Source organism: Diadema antillarum, unplaced genomic scaffold (genome assembly GCF_040938485.1).
Source record: "Diadema antillarum isolate AM-2024a unplaced genomic scaffold, OU_Dant_1.0 scf00000092, whole genome shotgun sequence".
NCBI lineage: Eukaryota > Metazoa > Echinodermata > Echinoidea > Diadematoida > Diadematidae > Diadema > Diadema antillarum.
The window spans coordinates 669,663-693,150 of record NW_027270981.1 but is presented as its reverse complement, the minus strand read 5'-3'; the positions used below and the strand labels follow the sequence as shown (position 1 = coordinate 693,150).

At 38.9% G+C, this 23,488-nt stretch overlaps 1 protein-coding gene across 1 annotated transcript; it reads left to right on the top strand.

The window, feature by feature from the left end:
* Positions 1 to 7,572: 7,572 nt before the first annotated feature.
* LOC139718264 (zeta-sarcoglycan-like) lies at positions 7,573 to 20,977 on the top strand. Its single transcript, XM_071629746.1, has 7 exons — positions 7,573 to 7,773; positions 15,858 to 15,959; positions 16,758 to 16,845; positions 17,677 to 17,796; positions 18,768 to 18,840; positions 19,529 to 19,652; positions 20,189 to 20,977. The coding sequence occupies exons 1-7, from the start codon at positions 7,573 to 7,575 to the stop codon at positions 20,354 to 20,356; spliced, it is 876 nt and encodes a 291-aa protein (XP_071485847.1). The 3' UTR covers positions 20,357 to 20,977.
* Positions 20,978 to 23,488: the final 2,511 nt, after the last annotated feature.

The following is a 23,488-nucleotide window of genomic DNA, read 5'->3' as shown; positions in this document are numbered from 1 at the left end:
TCCAATGCTAATATTGGTTCTGAGATTTTGCCATAAATTCCTACTTGATAGTTACCTGATATCCTGCATTAACTTTCAGTAATGTACAACATTTGTAAGTCTATACTCAGGACAGTCTTTCAAGAAAAACATCAAAAGTGAGTAATGAATCTGTGTGCATTAGTATGATAACTGAAAAGAGGAGTCAGTCAACCAAATGTATTGCAAAAAACCCCCAAACAAAAACAAAGCAAAACAAAAAAACTCCAGTGTTATTGCTATGGTTCAGCGTCTGTATTAACAGGGCTATTGACTACCCTTACTTTCAAAGTCTAGTGATGATTTTTTCCAACCATTTTCTCATTAAATCAATGAATGTAGCATGGTAATCTACACAGCTCGATCTTCTGTCAGTAAAATGCAAGGTTGTTACAAACCCCCCATACACTTCAAAAGACTGTTGCACTACATACAGTGTGTACAGATCAAGTGTGTAGATTGCTTTTTGTAGAATCTCAGAGGTGGAACTGTAGTCAGGGTGATGATCAAGTGTGTGTGTGTGTGTGTGTGTGTGTGTGTGTGTGTATAATGTGTGTGTGTGTTTGTGTGGGCGCTCATTTGGATGAGTGATGATAGTGTGTGAAAGGGGTTGGATTACATTTCCTAGGGGAGGGACGCTTTGTAGGGCTGATCTAACGTGATACTTGGTGATGGGATTTACAAGAGGAGCCCCAGGAAGACTTTTACCCATGTGGAGATATCTCGAGGTTGAATTTGTTTACTACCAGTATTCGGGAGAGTATGAGACAGTCCCTTTTCTAGTATGTAAACAATTCCTGCTTGAAGGTAACCATAGCATTAGTTATTTGTAAACATATGTACTGCTAATGGATTATTTTGCAATTTGCAAGAATTTTGCTCTCTCCTGAACTGGCACCCAAAAAAAAAATGTGATTATTATGGAGAGATGTTTTGATATTTACAGAAATATGTTACTTTGTGAAGCTATGGATAAATACATTGTAGGTGACATTCACGGAAATAAGCTCAGCACAAACAAAATTGATTGTGTGAATGTTTTCCCCAGTACAGTACATGCCCTGTGGCCAAATCGCTCATTGAGAATGCATCAGTCTTGTGTGACTGTACTTGATACTCTTGGAACACCGAGTGTACCTATTCAGCAGAGAGAAACCTATTAAATTTGGAAACAGAGGACTCAGCAAAATTGTTAGGGGCTGATGTTCATGCCGCTTTACTCTGAGAATTAAGTACCAGGGTAGATATTCATACTGAGACATTGACCTCTATATTGATGAGTGACTACATGAGCAAGGAATTGCAAAGTGTTCCATTCTCTGACTGAACAACTGAACAAACCCAGCCGGAATAAGTCAGTGCTATAAAAAGAAAGAAACATAATGATGTGTAATTAAGCATACGTATATTATATAATGCTGCAGCAATGACGTTTTGTCAAGAGAAATACTCATAACTTAATTTGTTAATATCCCCTGATGAGAGGTACTGTGGGAATAATATCTGAATGTGCCTTAATTGTGGAGAAGTGGGTCAAATTTCCTGCTGTGTGGGACTGTACGATGCATAAGACTATTTGTTTCACCCCTGATGTGCCACAACTGAGAGTGTATCAGCCAGTGCCTCCCATACACAGCCGAGCTGTAAACAAAGATGACACCCATTCCCCACCAGCTGATCCGTAGCTATGAGACGATTCGTGACATCACGCCCGCTGAGCGAGGCTCGCGAGGGAGAAAGCGATGAGAACGTTATTTTGACTCCGCACGGCATGCTCAGAACTGTTTTCCCTGTATATTGATGGATTGCAGCAGTGCGGTATGTCACTGACGAAGTGTGACGGACTCAGCTGGAATTCATACACCCCCCCCTCGTTTTCCCGCCCCACGGAGACGGAACTGTCTAGCAGTAGACAGATGTCATATATAACGTGGCATACGTCACCTCATTTTAATTACTGTCTCTGTAAGAATGCAAGCAAGAGCCTAATGGGATGGAGATAAGATAGTTTGTCATACAGAACTTGACAGCTCTGTCACTTTCATGTTCCTATGGCACAAAACAGTCTGTCAAATTTATTTGATAAAGATTATGGAGTGATTGCCCCTACGTTTTTATGCCTCCGCCACGAAGTGGTGCCGGAGGCATTATGTTTTCGGGTTGTCCGTCCGTCCGTCCGTCCGTCCGTCCGTCCGTCCGTCCGTCCGTCCGTCCGTCCGTCCGTCCGTCCGTCCGTCCGTCTTTCCGTCCGTCCGTCCGTCCTTCCGTCCGTCCGTCCGTCCTTCCGTCCGTCCGTAATGAATTTTGTGGACAGGGTAACTACCAAATCCTTTTGAGGTATCCTAATGAAACTTGGCATGTATGTGTATTAGGGGATGAAGTTGTGCCTATCAACTTTTGGGTGCACATGCTCAAGGTCAAAGGTCAAAAGGTCAAGGTCAAATGCTTAAAATTTTACTATTTCCCCCATATCTATGCAATGCCTGAAGATATTTTCTTGAAACTTAGTGTATACATGTACTACCCAATTAAGATTCTCTGGTGAAAGTTTGGGGTCATGAGGTCAAAAGGTCAAAGGTCAAAAGGTCAAGTAAAATGTTAAAATTTCACTTTTTTCTCTGTATCTTGGAAATTGTTCAAGGTATCTTCATGGAACATAGTATATATGCATCTACTGACTGGCAGTGGTTATCTAGGGAAATTAGGGTTCATGGGGTCAAAGGTCAGGGGTCAAAGGTCAAGGGTAATACTTCAAAATTTTATTATTTTCCTTATATTTATGCAATGCCAGCAGGATTTTTTGTTTTAAAACTTGATGTATGCATGTATAACCCAATAGAGATTCTCTGGGATTTTTTTTTTGCCAAGAAGGTCAAAGGTCAAAAGGTCAAAGATCAAGTGAAAGTGCTGAACTTACTTCTTTCTCCATATCTCGGAAGTGGCTCAAGTTATCTTGAAACTTAGTACATGCTGAATTTATGTACAATTGTATGTTCTGCCTGACAGTGATTCTGTTATGAATCAAAGGCCAGATGAAAATGATAACAATTTACTGTTCAATACAGAAATTGCGCTTTTTCTCCATACCTTGAAAATTACTCAGTGCATAAACTTATGAAATGGTCAAAGTCAAGTTAAAGTTCTTAAATCCCCAAATACATGCTCTCTTATTCATCCAATTAAACATAGGTCAAGGAAGGTAAACATTCAATACATTTGTGACAAACATGTCATTTTAATATTTTGCCAATTTTGTGAAAATGTAATCACACATTGTCCACATGTACTATAGACCTATTAGGAGAACCATGCATTATGGCGGAGGCATACCAGTCGCCATAGCGACATTTCTAGTTGGTTTTTGGTTTATTTTTTTGATATAGGGAAATACATGTGTTCCATCTCCTTCACAATTTATCTCTTTCTTATGGTTCCTATCTGTTTCACCACATACCAGTGTGGAGAGTATGCAGACTCACCTGCCAAGATTTTAGTGGTCATAAACATTAGCATTATTGAAAGCCTAAAAAGCATAAAGCATATTGAGATGCAACCTCTAATATGCATTTTGCTGTGTACAGAAGCTTGCAGGACTAATTATAGTCACATACACTGTATTTACTTCCGAGAACAATACTCAATTGCCTGAGATTATGCATCAAGTCCCTGTGTAGGTCTGATTTATACTAGCATTGTGTGAAATTTTATTCATTAATCCATACAATATGAAAGTCGAAACTTTTAGGCAAGTAGCTTTACATGCTATTGTAAATGGGGACATTTTTTGTAAAATCAGTTTCTGTGTACTTCATCTGTTCATGATTTGTGGATGAGAGTATGTTCATATCTTATGATGATTTAGGCCGAGATGTATATTTTCCAAGTCAAGGATACCTAGAGCTGTTCTTTTGTGCCAAGTGCAGTGTGCATGTCAGATTTGTGGTTTTAATGCTCTCTGAAGCTGACAAAAGCTATTGACCACTTAATACCCTGTTTTTGTTGTTGTTGTTGGTGGTTTGTTTGTTTATTTTTTATTTTTGCCAGAGGCACAAGGCATTTCCTACAGGTGCATGTTTGTTCAGATAATGATATTGACTCGTTTATGAGCAAATATGTACTTTGCTTATCACAGCATCTGGGTTGTAGAATTCAGAGAAGGTAGCACTCATTCTATGCCTCACTGTCTGTCTCTCTGTCTGTCCATATCTTAGGCCAAAAAAAAAAAAAAATTGTTGCATTGGCGTAACATGAGATTTTCAAATAGAGTCGGTCGGGCGGATTTTTTTTTTTTTTTTTTTTTTTTTTTTTTTTGCTACCTGCATTTTACGTGTAAAACTCGTGCTCAGCTCAGTAAACAGTTTCAACTGCTGCACCGAATGTGCTGTGTTCATCTATTCTACAAATCATTTATGAGGCCGATGTTACTGGAATTATACCCCTTCACAGAATTTAAAGATGTTGAAATCCCTATCCTGAATGTTTTCACTTCATATTTTACTATTTTGACTTAGATAAGATAGATGCAAATTGACCCATATGTACGATCTTTTCATCGCACACGGCGATCTCTATTACAGTCCCACATATACAGATTCGTGTAAGTTCTCCACACAAGAAACCTATGGCAAAACTGTGCACAATACATCGCAGTCTGAATGCTACGTATACACTGAATAAATCTTGTTAGAGTACGTGTCCGTGTTGGAAACAGATGACGTACTGATCAAGGAAGGCTTATGCGAGGCACTGGATCTCTCCCTCGTACATCCGATATCCCCAGAGCCGTTTCCACTTCCGGGTTTGTGCGATCGCGATCGCAATCAACAAGATATTTGATATCGATAGCAAAAAAATAAAAAATAAAAAAACATGGGGTCGGCGGAATTTTTAGGGTCGGGCGGGTTACGCCAATGCAACAATTTTTTTTTTTTGGCCTTACCGTCTATCTTCATCTCTCTCTCTTTCTCTCTCTCTGCCTCTGTACTGGTTTCATGGTAGGACAGTGGTGTTGCTTCCACATTGATGAGACTGTGTTTGATATTTAACTAATTAGTAACTTTGGACAAGTCTGATGGAATAATCTTCCTGGCCAGTCTGTTATGCTCCAGGAGCTCTTATCTGTTGGTCAGCAACTCAGTCACTTGGACATATTGGTTGACAAAATCCATCTGCACAGTGTGGCTTGGTATGAAGTGATGCACGAAGTGTCAAACTACATTAGCTAGCTCACTTTTGTTTCTCATAGTCCTAACATAGTATCAATGTATTCTCTTTAGGAAAGTCACAGGGAAAAATACTCATTTGCATCGGTAGTAGTTTATTATCTTGATGTCCAATAGGGACACAGGTAAAGGAAAAAAAGAAGAAGAATAAACCAATAGGTCTACATTTCTGATGCCTTAATTAGTAGTTGCTGCTGACTCATTCCTAGTGTGTGTCAAAAGAAGAGACTCAACCACATTCACTGTTTGTTTTTGTTTGTTTTTTGTACTGACAGATTGAGACTTGAAACTTGTTCTTGTTGAAAAAGTCTGGTGGGAGAGGGCTTTGAAATATCCCACTGACTATGAACAGTGTTCTATATCATAATTCTGATATTTAGCTAATAAATGTACACAAGCAATTAATATTCACATCATTTTATACTTATATATCCACTGCCCTTCCCCATAAGAAAATGTACTGCAAATGTCAAAAAGAGGGATTAAAATGTTTCATACTGCAGGCACTAATGTCAGTGTCACAGTCTCAAGATGTGAGCTGTTTATTCTCCAGTGTTTGAAGCTGAGTGCAAAATACTGTAATGTTGTTTCTGCCCTCTGAGAAAATTTGTTCAATCATGGCAGAGACATCCACTGTCATGGAAGTCAATTATGTCATCAAATGTGATTGTCATAAAACTACCTATGTGGCCATGAAAGAAACATCATAATACTTGACCTGAATCCTTCCCAGCTTCAGTCCCACTCCTGTGCGGTGGATGCACTTTTGGATGAAATGTTTTGAGCTGCATTCAGTCACGAAAATGTCGCCATCCGTCATGGGCGGCCTGGAAACTGAATCTCAAATATGTCTTGTTCGCTGTTTTCCGGCGAATGTGACGCAGAATTAAGTTCAGGGTGTATAGGTGGGGGGGGGGGGGGGGGAGGTACATTTTGATTGATAGCTGGCATATGTCGGATGTTAAAGTGAAACTAAGGATGGGTCTTCACGCTGTCAAGCTGTGTCTAAGCCACAGAGTGCAGTTGCTCTGCTGTGCAACGAAATTGTCGGCTGGTCTACCAAAACATATCACTCATGCTCTGTGTTTCAATGATAGCCTCTGAGCCTATCTGTCATTACTTTTTTTTTTCATCCCATGCCCTGCACAGTGTGTGGAAGACACAGAATCCTCTTTCTATGTTCATCTTTTTTTTCTTTTCTTTTTTAAAGGAGCACTTATTTTGTATTTTTAAACAAGATCCCATAATTTGAAGAATCAGAGAAGGATTAAATTGTGGCAAGGATATCAATCCTAAGTCAGTGGATAATCTAGCATTAAACAACTCACAATGAGTTGCATTTCTTTAAAGATACTGCTAGGCCAAAGAAGGAAATAGAGTGCTACTCCTCACAACATGAATTAGAAATATGACCAGCTTACAGCTCATATCCAAAGAGCATGGGCAAACAAAACTCAATGTTTTTCTTGAAAGAAAATTCAAATGATTGCGAGATGAAAAAGTTTTGCTGTGAAGACACTCAAGAAACATCCTTATATGGTTAAATTTGTATGTTTGCCAGGATACTACTTTGGCAGAGATGTAGAAAAAGAAAACAACAACTTGATGTTACAGCAAAAAGGTGACTTGTTGGAAACTCCCCTTGGTGCCTTCCTGATGTGAAGGTGACTTCTCTAAATTTAGATATAGATGCTTTGTTCAGGGCAAGAGAGAAGAAGGAGAGTTGTTAAAACTTGCCAAAGTGTTGTTTTGTCATGAACAAAGGTGCAAAGTTGAGTTTCATAAAGTCACCTCCTTGCCTTCTCCTTGCCTCCTCCTTGCCTCCTCCTTGCCTCCTCCTTGCCTCCTCCTTGCCTCCTCCTTGCCTCCTCCTTGCCTCCTCCTTGCCTCCTCCTTGCCTCCTCCTTGCCTTCTCCTTGCCTCCTCCTTGCCTCCTCCTTGCCTCCTCCTTGCCTCCTCCTTGCCTCCTCCTTGCCTCCTCCTTGCCTCCTCCTTGCCTCCTCCTTGCCTCCTCCTTGCCTCCTCCTTGCCTCCTCCTTGCCTCCTCCTTGCCTCCTCCTTGCCTCCTCCTTGCTTCCTCTTTGCCTCCTCCTTGCCTCTTCCTTGCCTCCTCCTTGCCTCCTCATTCTAAAACAAAGAGGCTGAGGCAAGTTCTACTAAGTTGCCTTCTTTTTTGGCACATCTCGGCTTCCATGGCTTATGCTCTATGAACAACAGACAAAGATTATTTGCAGTTACAATGATTTATGAATGGGTCTGTAACTCTTTATCTTTCTTAATTTCTCCTCACAGACATTCAGATAAGCAGTGAGAGTAGAGTGCCATAGCCGCCATGAACCGGGGCGACGCTGGTGGGTACACCAGCTACTCCCAGGGCTCACTGCGTCACCGGGAGCCCGACATCGTCTACAAGGTGGGCATCTACGGCTGGCGCAAGCGCTGCATCTACCTCCTGGTCCTCATCCTCATGGCGGTCATCACGGTCAACCTTGCTCTGACCGTCTGGATCCTCCGTGTCCTGGACTTCTCACTGGTGAGTGGAGTGTGTTGGGACGTTGCGACCCACTGCCATATGTGACTGGCCCTATTTGAGCAAAATGAGAAGGAAGCTAGGGACACATCAGCTGTGTCTGAGTTACGATTGTTAGATTGGACTTGGCATGCTTGATGTAGATGCCATGTTTATTGGTGGTTGTTTTGCTGGTTTTTTTTTTTTAAGAAACACTCATAAAGAGATGCCTAAGTCAAGATAGCGTAACATTACGCTGATAACGGTGCAAAGGGTGGATGCATTTTGTTCATTACTGAGAGTGAGCATTCTTGTCACTTACTTCTCTCTTTCGCAAAGTAGGGCCATCAGAAATCTCTCCATTCTCTACCTACTGAGAAGAGTCATTTACTTCCACATGATCATCCACAACCTGCTTAACTTTGAGACTAAACAACCTGAATGGGACAGTCTGAACCTGGAATGTGAATGGTGTGTCTTTCAAAGTAGAAGTGTCTAGGAACTAGACCTCTGGTGATTAAATTCTGATTTTCAGTAGGCCATGCTGGGCAAAGGTGGCACAATCTCGTCAAACTTAAAATACAATGTCCAGTTTTTGGATGAGGCAAGGGTTGGTATTAGATAATTTGGATGATTATTATAAAGAATAGTGGTCCGCAATGTGTACTGTAAGGCTTTTGGGTCCTCTCTCTGAAAACTCTGACAAGAACTAGACAAGCAATAAATTGAGAAGGAAAACTGTAATACTTTCAACAACAGTACTTTCTGTCTTGACACATACTTTGTGTACATATACATTGCTATGCAAAAGTTTGGATAAGTTAAGGATCACAGTGTTTTATTTGCTGTTCACTGGAATTCACATTTTTCTTGACCATCATGAAAAAATCTTGAATAACAAAATCTTGTATGTTTTTTCAACACTTTCCTTTATTTAAACACCAAATGACTTGGACTGGCTTATCTCTGATGGAAGTTATTCACATTCACATGAGCAGTATTTGTGTGAAGTTTGAATGTGTATTTCCTCAGCTCTTTTTTTTTTTTTTTTTTTTTGCTTGAAACCTCTGAAAGTTCAAGAAGTGCATATGAGTTTTTCACTCAATGCATAGTTGTTGTTTTTTTCAGTGTGTTAGCTATCTGACAGAATCAAGAGAAGAGTAAATCTGAAGTGCATTGCCACAGTCAGTGGTGGAACTGAGAATGAATGAGATGAGAGGCTGATTAAAAACATGTGGCACCTAATTTCAGTGTGAAATGGGCCGTTGGGTATTGAAATCACATGTACTTCACATCGGCTTCATTCTTTCAATGACATGAAAATGCAAGCTACGAGGAGAAGCATTCATAACGGAAAAAAAACCTGCATCCAACGTTTACTCCCACGGCTCACTCCAGGGACTCTCCTGGCTTTCGCCGTGTCGACTTTCCTCTCGAGACTTGGCATCATCCAGGCACGTGTATCACCTTTTTACCCTCTTTCCGCACACTGGATGCAAATAAGATGTATCGTAAAGGTCCCTTCCACCCCATTGTGTGAAATATGATCTCAATCATGACTGTATTTCTTCTTGCGCAGATTGTACACATGGCGATGGCAACAAAGTAGTACTAGTCAAGTCTCAACTCGAACTGGCTAGGTTGGAGGTATGGGATTAGAGTAAGCTGTGAATTCAATTATCCAATTCTGCTGTTGTGCAATGGGAAGAGCATTTTGCAATCAAATTTCATTGGAATTCAATTTTATAATCTAATGGGATGATGTGTCATGTGCATTTACAAAGGAGTTGTAAACCTACCCGGGAAACACTAGTTAACCACCAGGAAAGAGCTATTCCAAATGAAAAATTATCGTTGTCAACAACTGTAGATTATGTGAAAGAGGTATTAAAGATGAAACAATTTTGAAGTCCATGTGACATTAGGTATCATTCTTATTTGTGTCACTTGGACATGTTAATAATTGCAATCTAAAAAAAAAAAAGACACATCTTTTGCATTGTAATGTAGTAGTCATTGAATTCAGCATTTTTTGAATTTGCATGATGGAATTAACTTCCTCGGTGCTTGAAAATGTTCAAGACTTTAGTGACAAAGGATATATGAATTACTGCTGAACATAAAATATGTCTTTTTTTATTTTCTCTTCTTTTTTTTTTGGGGGGGGGGGGTTGAATGCATTTCATGCACAAAGAAAAAGAAGAACATGTATGCTCACACCACAGATAAAAGGGATAATGCAGTATTGGTTGACATGAGGATTGGGCTTTTAACTTTTTGCAAGACACTGAGAAATCACTTATGAAATAGTACAGAGCATGACTAAGTGGAATTCAAAGTTTATTTGATAAAAATCTGTTTTGGAATGGCTGAAACATCCAAAAACAAAGTAAAACAAAGCTATCATAATAAAAGGTGGATCCCACCTTTTATTAGGAATGCTCTTTTATGGATATCTAGGCCATTTCAAAACCAATTTTCATCAATTAAATGTTAAATTCCTCTTGGAATTACATGCTCTTTCATATTTCATGAGAGGTTGTTCATTATCTCACCAAAAAATTTTAGAAACCTGAAGTTAGGCCTTAACCAAAACTATACGATCCCTTTAAAGAAATACAAGATCATGCAAGGCTGGACTCCTCATTTTGTATGTAAGAGGTCAAACTCTGCATTCCGAGAGTCAGGGAAAATGTATTTGGAAAACACCTATGGACTGTGATTGGTCAGACAAGATTTGAAATATGTATTTTTGAGAAAGGAAATGTAGATTTGCTTTCAGACTAGCAAAGTAAATAGGGGTCTGTAAACGTGTCTTAAAGACCAGTCTCGAGTAGACTCGAAACCAAGTAGTTTTGAAAACCTCCTCTACACTGTGTGTTCTTTTCCCTGGGGCTTTCATCTCATCCTGACACATGTATAGTGTACAATGTATCACTTTTTGTCGCTTGCTCCGTGGCGAATGCAAATTGAATGCGTGGAAAACAAAAATGCAATCCCTGTGGAAATGATTGAGCCCAGCATGTTGAGATTTCTAAGCATTTTATTTGCACACACCTCATTCATTAACATGCAGTGCAAGACACATTTCCATGCATTTTGTACAGAGATTGTAAACTCTGTAGAAGATGACGTAATTCTATTTGAAGATTTTTTTTAAGTTGTTTGTAAAGTTGAAAAAAAAATTAAAGTAAGCTAAAAGAAGGAATTTATGTAAGAATTGATAGTTTCTGAGAGGAGTTTGAGCTCAGGAACCCCCTGTGGCAAATTCCAGGCCTGAAGTAAAACGAGTATGTTTTTGTGACGCAAAAGATATTGAATCCTTTGTGTATTTTGCAGATTTTCATTTTGAATTCTACACGCTGTGCCTGTGTCTCTGTGTAGAATTAACGGTATGTAGCATTGTGAGACATTTATTGCATCTACATGGAAAGTAGAAATAGGATACGTGATTAGAAACTTCAATTCGCTTTTTTCCAGTAGTCGTTATCTCAGTTTACTTAGCTGTTGATGGCATCTTTGATGTCTTGTAAAGGTTTTGAATTCTCAAGCACACAAATTTGAATTTGTTTGCTTTTGCAAACCTCTGGTTTGCAAAAGGAGTTCGTTCCTAAATATTTACAGACATACAGCTCATTTTCAGTTTGCAGTCTTGCAGGGAAACCCTAGACTTTGCAGACTTAAAGTGTATGTAGGCAGTCTCATGCGTGTGAGTAAAGATATCACCACTAGGCTGAAGCTGATCTTCACAAATGGTTTCAAGTTACTTATCCCTCCCTTTCTTTCTTCCTTCACCACCCCACCCCCAAATACTGGCTTAAGGTCTGTCGTGTAGAGATCACACACTTGTTTGTGGAGATGCGAGGATTTGAGATGAAGACATATTTGGATTGACAGCTTTAATCATTCCTCAGCTTTAGAAAGTTTGCGATGGATCCCGGATCAGAATTGGATTGAGTTTCGCTTTGTATTGAGTGGAAGAGAAGAGGACAAGTTGTGAAGAATGGAATCCAATGGCATTGTGTGGGATTTAAGTGAGACAGAGACCTCTGATCAGAATTGAATTGATACAGCCTGAATGTATGTATATATGTGCAGTATCTGTGAATGTAAACCCCTCAAAAAAAGTCCTGCAATTCCAGTTTGATATTTCTTCCTAAACCCATATCATTTCATTCCAGTATGACATCAAAAGAAATCCTGATTATTTTTCTTTTCAATGAAAGCCTACTTAAAGGGGCATAGTCCCGGTAATGTAGAGGGCGCTGTTGATGATACTGCCGATCACCGTTAGCATTGATACGAAGATTACCGAAGTTGAGCTGTCATCAAGAGTAAAGTGCGTAGGTGTTGCTAAGTAACGTTGCCTTCGTTGTCTTCTCTGCGCATCGCGCAGTCTGTAGTAATGCCAGGGTGAGTGCATATGTGCTAGTTATTATGACATCACAAAAGAAGTTTGCTAAAGCTGTCATCCCCCTCAGCCGAATCATGAGCCGAACTGTGATCGGACCACTGACTACAGTGGATCGGACTTCTTCGGACTCGGGGAAATGGGCCAAAGCGCAAGCGCTAAAGAGGAGTCGATAGCGTAGGTCTCTATAGGAAACTTGCGCCGTGTGCCCGCGTACACATTTGACTAAAACACCGGGACCATGCACCCTTAATGCATTCCTGGAATGTACAGTAAGACTGAGTGTGAGGAAAGGTAAATATAAAATGTGAAATGTTGCAAAATGGAGCAAACTTGTTATGTCAAACAGCATAATTGTGATTTGCTTTGTCTTTTCATTGAAGACGTACATGTATGCTTGAAAAGAATGCATTGTGAGATTATCATTTAAAATCCAGGCTTCATCCATGAAATAAAAACTGCAGTAGTATCTGTGGATTAAAATAAAATATAAAAGTTCATCAATCAATCATCTAGTGTAGCTTAGGAAATTGGAGTTTTTGAAAGTACTCACTTTTCACCATTGCTAATAACCCAGCAGCCACTTTTAATCAAAACAGTGCATTGTCAATAGCAGAATTGTTGTGGCTCAAAGGTGTCTTTGTATGATAAGTAATCAGGCTTTCTCATGATGTCACATTTAATTAAGATAATGCCGGTATAAGAGAAACATGATGTATCAAACTTTGATTCCAGAATTTATTTTGAGAGTTTAATGTGTTCATGTATGTATGTATGTATGTTTGTACATTTGTATGTATCACATATTTTATTTCATTTTTATTTTTTACTTCATGCTTTAACAGAGCAGTCTTCATTTTGTGGTCCACAGTGTGCATCACATTATATAAAGGGATCAAGCAGAAATCCTTACCGAGTACATGGCTAGTCGGCATTGGCATTGATGTTGAAATCCATCTCGAGCAAATTCTGTGATGACATAAAACTCTATTTGAACTGAGTACAAATGTATTTCTAGAAATAGCAGGTGTATGTACATAAGTTGCATAATTGTGATGTTGCCGCTGAAGCAACATACTGTGACATTCTATTCTTGACATCGCTGATTGGCTTTGTAAAAAGAAAGATATTTTATAATTTTTCTGCCGCGGAAACCATTGTGTAGGCTGATGCACATACTTGATTAGCCACTTTCATTTGGACAAGAAGTCCAGCAGTTTCCATGCGCAGCTGTTATTGAATTTTTGATTGCATGCATATATGTGGCATACAAATTGATTATCATCACCATTAGTTTGATATAACCCTGCCTTGTTAAAGCACAAATGGCCTTGAGTGAGTATTAATTCTGCACATCTCCCCCTCCCCCTCCCCCCCTCCCCCTCCCCCAAACAAACGATGGAAAAATGAAACTGCTTCAAATGGAGTGGATGCTATCATTTAATAGCAATGCTTGCTCTTCAATTTTTGTCTTTGAGAGATGATTATATCTACTTTTCTAGAGAACGCAAGCTGAAATTGTCTACATGTACATTGAAGTCATTAAAGGGAAGGTATAGTTTTGGTTGAGATGGGACTTCAGGTTTTTAAATTCATAACAAAAGTTGGGACCCACCTTTTATTAGGACCACTTTTTCTTTTCTTTTCTTGATATCTCAGCCATTTTAAAATAGACTTTCATAAAATACAACTTTTACTTCCTTTTAGAATTGTTTGCTCTTTGTTTGTTTGTTTGTTTGTTTGTTCATTTCCATCTGAGAAGATGGCTGGATAGCCCATATTCAGCTACATTAAGCTGGTCTTCCATGGGGTCCTGTTGGATGTGAGGTGGGACCACTCTGCTCTGTGCGATGAATGAATGAAGCGGGATCTTTTACCCGCATGAGTTGTTACTCTCTCATACACGGGACCTCCATTTTATGTCCTATCCGAGGGATAGAGTGTTTTGCCTCTTGCTAGAGGGAATGGTATGCTTACACACAACAATTACTCAATCCAGACTCGGGTTCGAACCCGGGCCCTTATAGGATCATGAGGCAGACACGCTACCGAATGAGCCAACTCACTGCCCTTTCATATTTCACAAGTAGTTTCTCATCTCACACACACACACACACACACACACACACACACACACACACACACACACACACACAATCTGAAGCTCCATCTCAACCAAAACTATACCATCACTTTACAGAAAATGAGTAGACACTTGATGAATGTAAGCAACTGAGATGACGTATGGCTGTGATATGAGGTCAAGTTGATGTGGTCAAATCAAATGATTCGTGTAACCACTCAAGAAATTTTCAACACTAATTGATGGAATGTAAAATAGTACTGTGACTGGCAGTTCATTGATTTTGGAAAAAAAAAAATTTATGACAAAGGTTAGGGTCAAATTCTATGAGTTCAGAATATGTATGCTTGCAGTAACGAGTAAAAGTTATGACTTAAAATTTGCAATCTTTCTGCATGAATAGAAAAAAAAATGAGCGATAACATATATAGGGTTAATTCAAGTGGTGGTTGAGGGGTCAAAGGTTAATAGTCAACTTCTTGGATTTCTCATTATTGTGCATTAAGCTCAAAAGTGCACATGAATGTAGTTATTCCAAAGTTGGTGCATCAGTTTGCATTAGCAGGCAAGGCAAAATGTGGTAAATGGCAGTACAGTATACTGTAAAAGCTTTTTTTTTTTTCCCCGCAAATTTCACAAATCACTTTTGGGTGGGAATTTAACATGTGAAAACATCGCCACATGCTAGGTTATGTTCTAGTATCTTTGTGCCCTTACAATAGTCTCAGTTTCAAATGGCGAAAACAACATCTCACAAAAATGTCTGTGCACTCATTCGCGAAAATATTTGTCTGCAAAACTAACAGTTTACAATATTGTCTAAAATTCTCATACTATACGTGGATGGATTCACATCAGTCCGTGTATTGATGAGACATCTCTTGTATGTCATGAAATGAAGGATGACAATTTGATTTTATTATATACGCTGTGTGTCAGATTGGATTAATGTTGCACTGGCACATGTCTCTCAGAGGGGTGAGACAGTTTCATGGCTTACATCATCAGCTTGAGGGGGAAAAAAAATTCATCATAGTTGATGAACACTAATCAGACAGCTGTCTACAGCCACTGTCACAATATTTGAGGCTCCAAATGAAATCACATTTTGATTTTCTGAGTTATTAGATTAATATACACTGTAGATGGCATACTTGTTTTGCAATTGTGGTGTACAGGACTGGCCATGGGATCAAATGAATCCTGGTCCTATAGAAATTCTGATACATCTATGATGTCTTGTGCTGGCATTGTAGTAAATCCTTGCTGGCTCTCAATATATTCTTTCTTGCTGTGGTTGATTACTAAAATCTGATTGTTTGTACTTCTTTTGTCCTATTGGAATGGTTGAATGACAGAGTGAATAATATCTGAATTATGTAATACTTGCTCATGTGCTTCAATTGCATTGTTTTCTTACAGGATGTTAAAAAAGAGGGTGTAAGATGTTACTGTTTATGTAGAGGTACAAATGTAAGTAACTTTTCATTATAATCATGCCTAGCATTTGTTCCAAAGTAATCAGTGCAGCATCTTAACATTTCTGTTATATCTGAATTTCTGACATTAACAGAGTATATGTTTTCTCTTTTCTTTTTTCTCGTACTCGCACAGAATGGCATGGGTAAACTCAAGATTGGGAGAGATGGCATTCGGCTGGAAGGCACAGTGGAATTCCTGAAGGCCTTTTATACTTCACAAATTACATCTATAAAGGTTTGTATCACATACAAGATGACTATATCATTGCCCGATATTTTGCAGGAAAAATTGTGGACCAATTTATTAACAGGTTAGTTATTATTTGAAAAACAGCAGTTTGCTGTGATCGTACCTTTTTGAAATAAGTATCTTGTACTCTGGGTCAACTTTTTTTCTTCCTCACAAAAGTATATTATGTGCATTTCCACTGTACATGATGTGAAAATCTGGTAAAGCCCTTGTAATGGTAATCCATGATACTGTAAGAAAATCTGGCTTGATTCTGTGGTGAAAGGTTCAAGGGTGCAAAGTCTCCTGTGATTTTAATCATGTGGGGAAGCAAAAATAAAACTAAATTCTCAATATCTTCTCAGGAGCATGCAAGCTATTAAAATTCAGATACCCTGAAAAGTTTACATGATGATGACTTAATGATAACCATACAGTGACTGTTCAGGTAATATAAAAAATGATGATGTAAATTGATGCATTAGATTTCAATCTTTCTGTTTCTAAAACTACTTGACAAACATGATCTTCAATGTCAATTTTAATTGTTAGAGGAGATTTTAGTTTGTTTTGTTTTCCTGGTAGATTTAAATTTCATTCTTATTTCATAGATTTTCCTTAGCTTTACTATGTCTGTGAAGTAATCCAAAGCCTCTTTTAGTTTCTCATGGACAAACACACGTTGTCAAATCTTTGGCAGTTAAATAAACAAAAGTAGAATGTATGTGACTTGTTTGTGTTTTGTTTTTATAACTATATTTTTCTTTAAAATCACTCACTCTCTTTCCTTTTTTTCTTTCACAGGATAAACCCTTGGTCTTCCAGTCGGCTCACAATGTCAGCATCAATGCTAGAAATGGTCTCACAAATGTCACGGGGAAATTTGTAGTAGGTAAGGCTGTTCATGTCAGATCACAGATGGTTACGACATAATGAATGAGAACTTGACTCTCTCCTTTGTTACTTCCATGCCATTTTGGTACAGTTAGAAGCCTTTTCTGCCTTACTTGATTGGGGGGGGGGGGGGGGGGGGGAGGAGGAGGCAGGTCAGGATATGGTAGCTTTTAGTCAGAGCTGGTCATATTGGAAATTTATCTGGCAAATATATCAAAGCACCTCATGCATGATTATTGCTGAAACATTTGGCAGATCTATTAGCACTTTTACATGACACAAGTGCAATGTGGCTGTAGCATTCAAATAGACTAAAAAGAAAGGAAGGAACTTTAAGCATTTTCTTACTGCTAGATATGTGGACAGTTTGATTGGCAATGTGACATAGTATACAAATAGAAATCAGACCCGAGAGGTTCTGGTAAAACTATGTTATGAGGTGACTTCAATAGCACTCTTTACTTAGGGGCATAGCCCAAAAGAATTATTCATGACATGGTAGAATCGGAAACATTGATTAGCAATGTAGTTTTTATGCCGGGAGCCGACTTGCACAAAATGTTATCTTATATCATGTTGGTTTTTTGTTGTTGTTGCTCTGAAAGTGTAGCAAAAAGCATTTACCTTTTTTTTTTTCTTTTTTAATTTCTGTGGTTTTATTCTAGGTAGGGTTTCAAAACTGATTGCAGCTTTAGTTTGCAATGTTATATATGAATTTATAATTTTGATCGTTTTGCTCTGTATTTTTACTTTTATATAGACAGTATTTAGCATAGGTCTTCATATTTCTCTTTTCTCTGTTCGTCTGTCTGTCTTTTCACACACACAGGTGGGAAGTCTTTAACAGCACACAGTGAGAGATTTGTTGTTTACGACACAGAAGACAATTTACTGTTTTACGCCGACGAGGAAGAAGTCAGAATCGGCACTGATAAATTAACATTTTCAGGTGAGATGTATGCTCCTGTCTTCACAACAGACAAAAAGGCAGCAAAGAAAGTGGAATCAGAGCCAAACCGCTCCTACAGCCTTCTCCCCTGGGGGGAGCATTTTATCTGGACTGCTACTTTTATGGTTAGATGCATGCTGAACTCAGCCATATTCACACTCAGCTTTCTGCCAGGTAGCCATTACTGTACCTGGGCTTGTATGAGGAGCATTTTTGGATTAAATTACCCTGGCAAGGCTGGAACCATGGATGCTCTTAGGAAGTAAAGTGCTCATCCACTAGACCGTGAGAACTAAATCCCCCCCCCCCCCCCCCACATATTCTGTCATTTTACTGCTTTCAGAAATAGGTTTTATTACCTCCTGCAACTGCCTACTAATAGTAAAGTCATAAGAGCTATGGGTAATTCTTGTCTTCAACAGAATTAGCTGTGGAATTTTGTTGTATGTAATGATGTAGTTACAGACTGGTGATTCCTTACGTAAAACTGCATCATAGACATCCACTATGATGAGTGGTTTCTCTTACCCTCGTAATTTACAGTTTTGTTTGTATTTACTGTTCATTTCAAGGTATTGATGGCTTTTATAATTTTTTTTCAAGAGTAATTGCTTTTCTCAGGAGCTGAACTATATAAAGGAAATTAGTACAGTATAAAAAGCTATGAAATTTGGAGGTGTATGGATCTTTTGTTTGCCAAGTTTCTCCCTATTCTCATCAAGGCTTGTAAAGAAAGTTTGTACATGCTTGAATACCCAATGTTTTTGGAGTATGCTTGTTCTCAGGCATTTCAAAAGAGTTTTGTTATTCAAGTTGAAAGTTCAGAGTTTGATGAGGCAGATGGGTTCTGAAAATCATTCTTTTGTGTTGTGAAAAGTTGATCGTAATTTCAGACAGAAAAGAAGGAAGGGGAAAATGTCACCTTTATAATGCAGACATAGAAGTTTTGTTGTTTTGCTTTCTATCTGCAGGAACTGAGGGTACTGTGTTTGAAGGTCCAGTAGAAACAGCAAGATTAAGAGCGCCATCAGGAGAAAGCTTGCTGTAAGTCGGGTGAAATCATTTAATGTGCCAGTGTCACGAGGGAGTGACTACTTGACTGACTTTGCACACGTATGAATGTTTGATGCTAGCAATATGTGGAATAGGTTATGTATCAGATACATTTCTCCACCAAGTATCAAAATGGATGATTTGAAGTTTGAATAGAAAATGGACAATTGTACTTGAGTTTTGCATCTTGTGTGCGAGCTAGCATTTCTCTTTCAACCTTGCTTGCTCCCTTTTTTGTTGTAAGTTGCATAATATGTACATCATTATTGGAAAATTGAAAATGTGAATGGAACCAAGACAACCAGTTTGACCACTGTCACTATGATGATGAGTTAGATGAAACTTTTCTGTATAGAAAAAGGGAATTGAAACTTGCTCCTGGACAAGAAAGATCATTTCAAAGTTGTTTTGTTTGTCATGGGGGGATAGCAAGTTAATCTATTGATGAAGTGAATGGAAAGAGAGCATTATATCTGTCAGTTTCTGATAGACATGAATGAATAACAAACAAACGTACGAACGAACAAACAAACGTACAAACAAACAAAGGAACGTACAAACAAATGAATGAACGAACTAATGTGCTATCGAACTACGTAAATAAATGAATAAAATTAAACAAATGATGATAAATGAATAGATAATATGTCTTCCTTTTCCCCCATTTGATATCTTGCAGGGTAGAAGCCCTAACAAGTAACATTGAGGTGCAAGCCAGAGACAATATCAAGCTGAGGGGCTTGTCTGGTGACCTTTCAGCCTCATGTCTGGCTGACCTCAAACTCAGAGCTACTAATGGAAGGGTGAGAACTCCCTCCTCTTTCTCGCAACTCATTTTTTTCTCATTCTTGGTGTCTGTATCTCTCACTATCTCTGCCTCTATCTATCTTCTCCTTCATATGGCAAAATGTGCCCTGGTTGATACCTTTTGCTGACTATCAACAGTCACCTGGGCCGAATCATAAAAGGGTGGGTATCATTCACCCATTTTCTTGAATTGGTATGGGGCAGACTACCTCCACCATATGTGCAACCTGCTCTTCATGAGGAAGTGAAGTCAGATCTTTTTATGTGCGACGGCCACAGGGTTTGGTATTCCGTCCACTGGGTGGTGAGTGGGCGAGAGAAGAAGCCGAGTAATGTGCTTCAACTGTTTCATGCAGCACGAAAACCGATACATGTTCACCAAAGCTGTAGCAAGTTTTAAATTTTGACGTATTCAAAGCAGCAAAAGTTGCCTTAATGGCACTTTTTGTTTTGTGTCTGTTTTTGTTTTGCATTGACTTATTTTGTTGATTCTTGCTTCAATGTGTTTGATGCATCCATTTGTCCCCTGCAGATAAGACTGCAAGCAAGAACCATCAGGCTCGTCAACCTACCCCAGGTAGATGCCAGCGAGGGGGCCGCCTCACCCAGCAGCGTCTACGAGCTGTGTGTCTGTGAGAATGGAGATCTCTTCCTAGCACCGCCCTCTACTGGCTGCACCGAGACAGACGTCTGCTTATAACATTTGACCTTACTCTTCTGAGTGAGAGAGAGCGAACACAAGAAATCCTCTAAACAAAGAAATGATGCTATGTTTTGTTTTGTATTGTGTGTGTGTGTGCATGTGTGCTTGTGTGTCTGGGTATAGCAGATGTAAAAGTATGTGAAAATGGAGATTTCTTGTTCATGTTGTTTTATCTAACTTATTTGTAAATATTACTCCAAAGATGGAGTGTTATTTGTATCACTTCATGTTTTGCTTTTTCTTTTTTAAATTGCTGAAATTCTGAACCAAATTTGTCTTGTAACTCTATTCAGGGGAACAGGTATGGCTTTGAAGTGAAGCTGTGATATTCATCCATCTTTGTGTGTTTGATAATTGTACGCACCAAGGAAGTTGCATTTGTGCCCTCTGTGTTTGTATTCAGCGTACTTTGTTATTGGCACAGTAGGAAGCTACAGGCTAAAAGCACAAGACTGTAAAACATGTTTCTTTAGTGACTAGCTGAACACTTTGACTCATATGCAATGGGACATTTGACAAATCCTTGATTTGAGCTCTTGTGTACTCACAGTGCCAACGTAAGGGAGCCTTGTAAAACCAGAAATGTTCATGTGCACGAAACTTTCGTGAATTCCAGTGAAGTAAAATGCACGTGAAAGGTTTTGTGTACACAATGCTTTGAATACCAGTACAATGTTGTACGCTTCCAAAGTCATCTATTAGTATGCGTACAAGTAACGCACAATTGTGTTTTTTTTTTCTATTTCTTGTTTTTTTTACTGCATATGTTTAGTAGTGCACATTCAGTTTTGTTGTGGGTTTTATATCAACCAGCAGTGTGTTCAAAATATTCTTGTATTACTGGTTCATGTGGTATTCTCATAATTCTTGTTTTTGTCATTTCATAAAAGTTTCCTACCACAAATGTTTCTGGTTTTACAGTAATTTTCCTGCGTTGTGGGGCTACTTTAATAACAGTCTTCTTTCTTGTGACACAACAGGGATGAATAGAGTAGATATAATGTATTGGAAGAGAGCGAGATGCTCCAGTTAAAATTGCAAAGTTTTTATCTCTCCTGTGAGTGTTCTGTTCTGACAATCCGATCAAGATTCACACACACTTGTTAATGAGGAACAACAGGTGATGGATAAGCCAGATGACGGCTCATGAATTCATGCTGGAATGGAATTGTTCTCACTGGAAGTCCACTGCACATGAAATGCTCTAGAAAGTAGGGTGGACATGAGGGTATCATGTGGGAATGACAGTCTTTTTGACTGATAATACTCCAATTAGACTTGAAATGTGCTCAAAAACAGAGTGAATGTTGACACTGGCCCTTACTGGGCACCATTTCCTGAATTTTGTCAGCTCTAACAAGTTATCAGTCTCTGACAATTTCAGTAAAATCCTTGGTTTTGATTAGCTGAGAAGCTGTGGTCACTAACTGTTACTATGGTGATTGTCAAGAGACCGACAGCTTGTCAGGTCTAACAACTGTGATGAAACCGTGCTCGGGTATTTTTCGTGTGGGTGTGTGGTTTGTTTTTTTTTCAATGTGACTGGACATTGGAAAGTTTTGCGGGCTCACATGGCTGACCACACATCCATCACACCCTGCAAACCCGTAAAAGGACAGGGTCTACAGTGCCTCTCCCGGTTCATACAGGGCTTCATGATTATGTGGGGCCATCAAACCACTCTATGGAAAGTCGAATCCATCCATGTAAAAAAATAAAATATCAGACGCTTTATTTGGAGTGAAGACAAAGTTGGGAATTATCAAATCATATGAAATATGAAAGTGATAATTCATGAGTATTTGGCAATTTTGCTGAAGCACTGAGTGACGTTTGTGCCGTGAATTCTGATTTATGTTGTACTTTGCTGTAAATGTGGGATTTCCAGTTTAACGCTAATCGTAAGTGGACAGTTTATTGTTGTGCCATGAGTGCGCAAACAGCTGCTTATGTTTTTATGGTGACTTTTGCTTGTTACATGTTTGCCAATATAGGATGTTTCTCTGAGGGGCGAGATTTAGAGTTTGTAGCATTCTTGCCATTTTCTTATCCAGTAACTCTACTCTACTAACAGCCAGTGATGTAGTGCTCTCTAACTCTGAACTATGGGTCTATCCAGCCCTGTAATCATTGAGGGAAATTCTATAAATGGCTATGACTGTAGAAATGCTCAATGACGAAACTTCTTTTTTGGATCTTTCACAGTACTTGTACCATCCAAGCTTGTCCATTCATTACCTCAGAGATTCTCGACAGGGTCTCGAGTCTACATGTTGAGCTGTGTGCATCACTGCCATTGCCTCGTAATGGTTGCATGTATGGTGTCATATCTTTTATTTTATTTTCTTTCTTTCTTTTTTCAAGCACCTGGAAAGATTATTATGGCATAGAGTTACCAATTTGATCTTTGGTAAAGTGTGTAAGTACAGATGCTGAGGTATATGAAAAGGGTAGCTTTCTTTTGAATGGGCTAAAACTACATGTAGAAAAAAGCCGGGAATAAAAATTGTTCGTGGTGAATATTAAGCAGATAAACCTTTTGTTGCTCACAATGTAATCTTGGTAGGAAGAAAAACCTTGCTTATTCCTTGGTATATCAGAGCTGCACATAGCTATTCCTGTGCTCGGCTATAAGGAGTCAAGAGTAAAAAAAACCAAAAAAACCTTGTCTGAAGGATGCAAGTCTTTCCACAGATCTCTCATACAAATCATGAAAGGTGTGGTAGCCAGGTACAATATACTTACATATGTATGCTACAGCATAGAAGTGTTGTGGTCTAGTGGTTTGGCCTGTGGGTAGAAAGGCCCCAGGTTCAATCCCTGGTCATGGCCCTGGTGTTCTTTGGCAAAGACATCGAAATCTCTGAAAACCGAATGTAGAATGATCTTGACCAATTCCAAGGGAATTCGCAAGGAATACACCATACCTCCAACTAGTTTTTATGACTATTTCTTCTTCTTTTATGGGACATTATGAGGTACAAATTGCTCTATACTTCCACACTAATGTCTCCATGGCACAACTTGCACCATTATTTAGAATCATTCTTTAATTACCAGGGTAGTGCATCTTTTGCCAAAAGTAAGTAGACTTTTTAAAGTCACTAGTGTTCACCTTTTCAGATTGTT

Bases quoted from the DNA above. Each gene is read 5' to 3' on its own strand.
- LOC139718264 (XM_071629746.1), top strand. From the start codon at position 7,573: ATGAACCGGGGCGACGCTGGTGGGTACACCAGCTACTCCCAGGGCTCA. The intron at 7,774-15,857 runs GTGAGTGGAGTG...GTACTCGCACAG, and splicing joins GTGTCCTGGACTTCTCACTG to AATGGCATGGGTAAACTCAA. The intron at 18,841-19,528 runs GTAAGTCGGGTG...GATATCTTGCAG, and splicing joins CCATCAGGAGAAAGCTTGCT to GGTAGAAGCCCTAACAAGTA.